Raw genomic sequence first — 8,832 nt, 5'->3', positions numbered from 1 at the left:
TGCACACGTTCAAAAAAGTCATTAGTTGATAAAGTGAATCTTATTGAGGAATTAAAATTCCGCGCATGCCTACGGTCTTGGTAATAAGGATATTTAGCTCTAATCAAATCATAGATTTGGCGTGTGCTTGCTTTGTGTCCGCGACTGTTTAAAATTGCTTCTGAAACCATGTACTTATACCCTAAAAGGGGATTCATATTGTTAACGAATTCATCAGCCATGTCAGAGTAGCACAAAAGATGTGTGCAGTTCTGTCTTCTTTGCTCATCAAAATGATTCTGCTCAATGGCTAACAAATTCCTGTGTTTTGTTTTCAAGGTCAACAAAAGTAACTACTTTTACTCCTTATTTCAAACGCCAATTGGATGTGTCCTTTTAATTGGGTTAAGTTTTGTGGTTAGTGATAGGCGAATGTGGGAAAAACATGTATCATTTTTTTATCTCGTTTGTGAAAACATTCCTACACTTATTTCAGTAACATTGAGTTTTCTAGAAAAATAACAAAGAGCACTGTGTGAAAATAGTGCTTAGACAGCCATATCAGTAAATACACACACCTGCAAAATGAAATGTTTTTTTCCCACATACATTTCTGTGTGTATTTGAAAGTCTGGTTAACTACCTGTCTGCATGAGTTTAAATACGTGTGTATCTATATATATATATATATAAATATATCTCTCTCATAAAAATATATATATATATATAGTGTATATTGTACTATATGTATAGTGTGTGTGTGTGTGTGTGTGTGTGTGTGTGTGTATATGTGTATATGTGTATATATATATATATATATATATATATATAATGTATTTTTTTTTTTTTTTTTTTATATTGCAGGAGTACACACAACATATTGATGGCAGTAAGTAGGCCTTGTATGAAACCTATTTAAATGGTGATAAACATGAGTGAATTAAGTAATAAACATTTGTTTGCACCCAATAATGTTAGAGGCTCACACTTAGTATAGTTGTCAAACATTAGGCCTGTATTATTAAAATAGTGTGTTTTCACAAGGAAGCATGAAGTGTATGTTTTTTGTAAATACATCTATACCAGTTTAGATAGTACTATATATATACACACACACACACACAGTGTGTGTCTGTGTGTGTGTGTGCATATATCAATACATACTACATATATTTTAGTATAAATTCAGAGATGTTCTTGAAACAAGAACACATAAATGATTAAAGGACAACATTACAATGGCCACCAAAGGTAAGTAATATTTAACACAAAATCCTGCTGTACACGTACAAGAAAGATGTTTGCAGTTAAATAGGTGCTTTTATAATTGCATGAAAATAATATGCACATGCAATGATTACATCAATTAACACACCCAAATGCAATGTTTTGCTGCAAAGTCAATGGCAGCTTCTCTAAACTTAGCAACTGGCTCCTGGTGGAGCATTACTGAACAGACGATTAATACATCAATATTTATAACACTATTCATTAATTAGGAGTGTTAACATTTCCAAAAATTCACGTGTACAAGAACATACTTGAAAGTTTGGAAACAACACAGTCTTCAGCATACATACAATAGTAATTAGATAATCTGAAGTCAACAAAACAAGGCCAAAGACATATTTTGTGAATTTTAAAATGTATTTTTTTTGTTCTTTTTGCGAGCGAGTAACAGGCCTGCTTGTTGTCTCTTGAATTTTCCTTTTTCTTTTGCCACCAACTTTAGGTACAACAGAGCCACTTTGACTGGCCTCTGGCACTTCACGGGCAGGGCTTGTGGCCAGTGACTCACCTACAGGGCTTTTGGGCAGTGACTCACCTACAGGGCTTTTGGGTAGTGACTGTTCACCTACAGGGCTTGTGGCCAGTGACTCACCTACAGGGCTTGTGGCCAGTGACTCACCTACAGGGCTTTTGGGCAGCGATTCACCTACAGGGCTTTTGGGCAGCGATTCACCTACAGGGCTTTTGGGTAGTGACTCACCTACAGGGCTTTTGGGTAGTGACTGTTCACGGACAGGGCTTGTGCCCACTGACACATGTGAGCAAGTTGGTAGACACTGCACAAGTGATGGTTGGTCTGTTTCATGTGTGTCTTTTGTTGTTTTTGACCAAAAACTGGTCAGTAGTAACTGCTTGTGTTTTCTTTTTGTGGCCTCCTTTGTAGGTGTCAGCTGCTGAATTTGTACAGATGGCAGCGGTAGGATGTCGTCAGGAACCTGCACAGCAATGTCTGCTACTTGACTGGTAACATTTGGGCCTGGTGAATGAATATCAGAAGCATGTGGTGAAAACTGACCTGCATGAACAGATCCTGCCTGTGAGCTGTTGAATTGTGGTACATTAGTCATTCTCCAGTAATTAGCTTCTGTTTGCTGAACAACTAATGCTTCGAATGAGGTGTTGATTTTTTGCAACTGTTTAGGCACTTCAATGAAGACTCTGTGGAGATGTGCCAATTGTGAAACTGTTTCTTCCTGCAGTGCAATCATCCTTTCCAGCACTGTCATCAGGTCAGAATGGCGACGATTTTCTGCTTCCACAATTTTTCCCTCAGAAGCTACAATTGCATCATATGTGGTTTTTGCTGGACGATTTGGCGGTAAAACAGTTTCAATTGGAACCTCTTCATGGTCACTTGCTTGTATTTGTGTGTCTATGGCGGCGGCGGCGGCATCATCATCATCATCATCATCATCAAAATCCTCTTCATCATGTTCTACAAATAAATGTACACATTATTAAATGGCATGTTAATCTCTGCTGTGTTACTATGTAATTGTACTGTGTCATAAGTAACAACTAACATGTTTCCATACGTTTTATAACCTCACATTAAAAACTACCTTGACTTAAGAATAATGTTTGGACTCAGTATGAAATATGAGTGACTGAAAACTTGCTGTAAACTCACAACTCCTACATGATAGTTAACATCACTAACACAATACAAGTTGCCTTACACTTCATTTTCACTGACACTAAGTAATCCTATTTAAAGAAGATGTGCAAAACAAATAATGAACATGACAACATAACATATAGAAGAGCACATATTATATGGCCACCAACTGATACACTCACCTTCTAGGTGTGTTGAGCTGGCTGACCCAGGTGAAGACACTTGTTCAGTCTCAGGTGACACATGTCCTTCAGGGGCAACTATATATAACAATAACATAAGTTTTACATTTACATGTGTAAATATTGAACAAACAGTTATTGTATGTTCTGTATTTATGAGTACCTAACAGCATAATTTCCTTAACCCAAAATGTGTGTGTGAAAGTGAACATAAATAGTTGTAATAACAATGTACATGCCTGTGTACTTAGAACTTTTGAGTTCCCTAACATAAAACATACTATGTTCCTGCAGTAATGCGTGAGGATAAATAGATAAAATTTGTACATAAAAATCATATGTTGTGTAGTGATATCAGTATCATAATGTACATAACTATCATGAGATGACCATTCACAATGGTTATCATGAAGGTGGTCATATTGCAAAAAGTGTTGTTTTTGGTAGAGGATATGTGTGGTACATTAATATAAGATGTGGCACACATGAATGTGGCTGTGACTAAACAAGACAACACATGCAGTGTGTGATAATGTGTCGTTGATAGTAGTAGTTCAACTATAGATATGAGTGAACTAATGTGTGACGTACGCTTTGATAAGTAATGAGTTGTTGGGGCATTTAGTAGCTAAAGTGAAGCTTTCAAATGAGTGTGATTAACTTCAGTTGTGCTAGTCAGGTTGTAAGAACGGTATTCCCTTCCCCAAAAAGCCTAATCAGCCACACCTTTCAATTACTTGAAACAGGTGAAAATGGTGTGAACTAAGTTGACCCTAAAATGAGGCTGCAATTAGTGTGTGTGCTGAACCCCACCCCCTCTGTTGAAGTGTATGCTGTGATGAGATATTAATTGCAGCTGCTTTAACACAATGGTAGATGAGCTAAATAGTCGTGTGCAGTTTTTAAGTTATGAAAACAATGACATAAAATATGATACGTGTGCCTCATTATGCTGTCTGTATATGAGTTAAAGCAAAAATGGACCTTTTCATAAACAACTATAGATGTGTTAGTGCAAGTGATGTTTGTAGGCCGTTGCATGCAATATATTTGATGCATGCTTAAAATAGGCAGTAATGTCATGTTTGTCGGAGTAAAATAAATAAAATACACAATAATATTCTACATATTTCTGTTCTGTACCTGTAGCTAGTAATAATTTCTGATTAACATGTGTTACACATGTGTACTACCCTGTTGTTCCCCATCTTCGCCCACCATCAATTGCTTCCACTGCAGCAATGCATTTTGGGAATTCACATGTAAATGAGCACGCAATGGCACGTGCTATATTAGTTACTGCTTTTAGTAGGACTACAACATATATGTCTATTTAGATATATATATATATACAGAATCAGACATATACATATATAGATGCAGGTATGCTTATATTGTGAAGACAGTATAAAAAGCAGTGTAACTATGCAAAATAACTGTAAGCAACGACACGCCTAGTACAGTAATATTTCTCACCTGGTGGAAATTGTGAGGGGTAAATTCCTATATCACGGTCACCAGGTAAGCCTTCCACGACGACGGGAAGTAATTTTGCCCGAAGCAGCTCCTCCAATGGACTTAATATGAGACGTTGTGGTGTCGGCCCACCTCCAGTGCCAGTAGCATGCACACGTTGGTGTTGTATTTTCTTTTTCAATTTGGACCTAATATCATCAAATCTCTTGTGACAATTCCGCTTGTCCCTCACATGATTCCCACACGCATTGACACCAATGACTATTGTGTCCCACATTTCTTTTCTGCTTGCTGAACTTGTCCGCCCTTGAAAAACATATAAAATATATGAGGTAAATGATTAATAATAGAAGCACCAGTTTCCTACACTGCTAGCTGTTCCAAGAGATAGCAAACATGCTGTTTTATGTGTAATATGTGAAGCACATGAGCATTCACTACTAAACCTATACATGTAAGCAAGGTTGCATTCATATTGTATGCAGTTATGGCAAATTGACCGCCTGTGTTTAGTTGTCCTTGTAAGGCATGATAAAAAGCTGTGTTTCCAGACTAATTAACATAGAAAGATATTCTGAACCCATATTTGCATATGAACAAAACTCAGATGACCTAGGATCACATGTATTTGAATAATAAATGTAAAGGTACACTTACCTAGTAAATGTCCATATATACTGTCATAGTGCTCCAGAATGCCAGTGACAAGAGCTGTATTTTCCTGGTCATTGAAGCGAGGATTACGTGGCTTCTCCACACGTTTCTTCCGAGCAGGTTTAGGGTCAGAGCTTGGCTGGTGCTGACTGGATTCTCCTTCTTCCAATGGAAGAGCCTCCAAAAGCTGGCCACCAGCAAGCACGCCACCACCAGACACCCCATCAGCAACTGCGCCACCAGCAGCACTCACAGCACCAGCACTCCCACTCCTAGCACCAGCACTCCCACTCCTAGCACCAGCACTCCCACTCCTAGCACCAGCACTCCCACTCCCAGCAACAGCACTCCCACTCCCAGCAACAACACTCCCACTCCCAGCAACAGCACTCCCACTCACAGCAACAGCACTCCCACTCACAGCAACAGCACTCCCAGCAACAGCACTCCCACTCCCAGCAACAGCACTCCCACTCCCAGCAACAGCACTCCCACTCCCAGCAACACCACTCGGTGCACCAGCAACATCACTCCCCTGAACAGTACGTTCACTCCGACGCGTACTCGCACGAGTAGCACTCCCACTCCCACCAGCATCACTCTTCCCACGCTTTGCGGGCATACTTCCAGCACTCACAAAAAACAGACAACTAATGTACAGCCAATCACACGAAACACTTCCACATATAAAACAAGACAAAGATGTAAACAAAACAACAATGGACAAAGCTCACCCAATACACAACAAGTCTCTCCGTCAATATGCAAATGTTCAATCAGCCAGCTCTGTGCGTCTCTCTCTCTCTCACTCCCAACAACACAGAGAATGATTAGCAGTACACGTTGCCTTTAAATATGGCGCGCAATCCAAAACATGCTTGTTTCGCCTGATTCAGCAAGATTTGTGATTGGGCAACCTATCAGCACCCCGCCACGCACGCCGATACACCTGTGTGTGATCGGATAATCATCGTGAGAGTGGGCGGATTTGTTTTCGGGTTGATTTTGAATGTATTCGGCACTTACTGCATACGGAGAGGAAAAATCGCCAATAACATGACTAATCGGTAAGCTTGCCGATTTCACTTAATCGACGCTTACTGCATGAGGCCCTTAGTCTCTATAGCCAATAACTGTCACTTCTAGGGGGCAACGTGTCCTCTAGGAGAATCGGGGGTATAACTAGGGGGTAATATCCAGTCCAATCTCCCCTCCCGACCTTAGGGTTTGTTTTTATTGTTGGTCTTCCTGTTCTCGGCCGCCCTGCTCACTCGTGTCCAGGAGGTTTCTGCAATCGGGCGCTGCTCTGATTGCTGCGGGAGCTTGTCCCCAACTCCTAAGGATTGCAGGAGTGCTGCCCCCTCCTCAAGATGCCTTATGGTGCGGGCTTTGCCATCCTTAATGACGAGGAGTCCAAAGGGAAAAACCCACCTATAACGTATGCCCCTCTCTCTCAGTATTTTTGTAAGGGGCTGTAGTGCCTGTCGTCTGTGTAGAGTAGTGGGGGAGATGTCCTGGTAAACAGCCAGCTTCACTCCCTCGAATTGGAGGGTGGGGGATGCCCTTGTGATTTTACTAAGCGCCTCTTTTATTTTAAAATAGTGAATGCGCAGGATGACATCACGTGGGGGATTGTTGGGAAGAGGTTTCGCTCGCAAGGCACGGTGACATCTGTCCAGTTGGAGCTCAGAAGGGGACTTATCTGGCAGCAGGGACTCCATCCACCTCTCCACAAAGTCCTCGATGTCCGTGACCTCCTCAGGTATGCCTCTCAGCCGGAGATTGTTCCTTCTGTCCCTGTTTTCTCCGTCCTCTTGCTTCTCTTCCAGCTCGAGCAGCCTTTGTTTTATGTGATTTAATTCTTGTCCCGTGTGCTGGTGACACTCCATAGAGACATCATCTGCTGCTCCAATTCGTGGGTGCGTTCTCCTATGCCCTGTATGTCCTTGCGCAGCCCATCTATTTCACTACGGAAAAAGTCTTTTATTTCCGTTAGGAACTTAGTCATGTCCTTCCTTAGGACGGGCTGCATCCCCGCATCCTCCTCTGGGTCTCCTCTGCCCTGCGTGGAATCTGTGTCAGAACTCCCCCCTGCAGACATGGCCCTCTCGTCCCTGGCCTTTACTTGCTCTGTGTGCCAGAAATAGGATCTCAAATCCAGGGACTTTCTCTTCGTGCTTTTTGTCGTGGCCCGAGTTATGGGCATAGCCGCCGCTTCAATGCTGCTGAGGGTATATTTTGCGCTGAGTTTGGGTGGGTTTTTCTGGTATTTATTTATATAAATGCGCTGGGGATCGGAGGAGCTCTCAGCTTAAGCAGCCATCTCCCAGTCCGTCGCACATGTGCCTTAGAAGTAACGCTTTTAAGGACGTGTCAGTTATTGTATTTTTATTGATAATATGTACTAATTTTCTTCCCATATTGCTCTGCTGCTTAAATGAAAGGGATTAACCCTGATTTCTGTCCAGGTGTAGTCTTAATATATAACCTGTACAATTAGATTTTGGTAATAAGTACAGTGTATTTTTGCATTTTTAGAATTTGGGGAATGAAAGTGTCTCTTTATAACATTTTATGATTTATGTATAATATTTTAGAATGTATTTTGATAGAGTTACTGTAGTATTTTGTGTATTAGAAGTTGTATTTTGAATAAATGTATAAATTGTATGCATTTACAAGCGTTACACGGCGTATGAAGTGTCGCAATAACTAAAATTCCTATGTGTGTGTATACACTGATAAAAACTAGGCAGGACGCTGTTACAGAAAATCAATAGGGATCAATAGTAAAGTAGGGTGAGTTGATGCATTTACAAATAATATCAAGCAATATTGCTTTTATTTCTTTATTGAGTTTAAGGACATTGATATAAAAAGCCACTTGAAACCACAAAGCAATTATGACTCCTGCTGAAGCCTAATTGGCAGAACACGTTGAGTCCCTTGGAGGTGATCGCCCGGTAGAGGAGTATCTGTGCATCAGCATTTCCAGGAGGAACATCAGATGCCAGGGAAGGCTACTTTGCTGAGGTCTGAGGTTTGTTGCATAAACATTCACTTTAATCTTGTCGAATTTGAGTTGAATACCTTGTAAAGCTGCTACAGTATACCTTTGCTGCTACATACTATACCAGGATATGCTTTGATCTTATTTATGAACCAATATCTAAAGAGCCAGGAAAGAAGACAGATCAATTAGCTCCAGCTTTAGGAGTATACAAAATGCTGTATTTGCATTTACCCCATGCAAGTGCATCTTCTTGTATTTTCACAAATGTTATGGTTATAAAACCTACTTCACTATATTTCTTTTTCTCAATTGTCTTTTGAGTTTGATGATGTATCTGTGCTCCCCACACCTTAAAGAAGATGTTTAATACTTAAGAGTGATTAAATCTTTCTACGGAAACCAATAAAACCAATACGTTGTTTCTTTTTGGCTATTTTGGTCTGTCTTTTATTACAGAGGAGACTCTATAGACTACATGAGTTCACATTTAAATCTCCCTTCCAAATATAAAAGCCAGTTCTCACTGTGAGTTGCTGAGAGTACTTCTGGCACCAAAGTTGCTCATTTGAGCACAGATGGAAACCTTGGTGCTAATAATTAGCTGTGTTACAGCTCAAATG

General features: G+C 40.4%; 1 protein-coding gene across 1 annotated transcript; it reads right to left on the bottom strand.

Annotated features, from left to right (window-relative positions):
* Positions 1-1,213: 1,213 nt before the first annotated feature.
* On the bottom strand, positions 1,214-4,822 carry LOC142468502 (uncharacterized). Its single transcript, XM_075575108.1, has 3 exons — positions 4,546-4,822; positions 3,070-3,147; positions 1,214-2,704 (listed from the first exon to the last, which is right to left on the bottom strand). Exons 1-3 carry the CDS (start codon positions 4,820-4,822, stop codon positions 1,464-1,466), a joined length of 1,596 nt encoding a protein of 531 aa, XP_075431223.1. The 3' UTR covers positions 1,214-1,463.
* Between the last annotated feature and the right edge of the window lie 4,010 nt (positions 4,823-8,832).

This window comes from Ascaphus truei, chromosome 1 (genome assembly GCF_040206685.1).
Source record: "Ascaphus truei isolate aAscTru1 chromosome 1, aAscTru1.hap1, whole genome shotgun sequence".
Lineage (NCBI taxonomy): Eukaryota > Metazoa > Chordata > Amphibia > Anura > Ascaphidae > Ascaphus > Ascaphus truei.
This window is presented reverse-complemented; position numbering and strand designations above follow the sequence as displayed.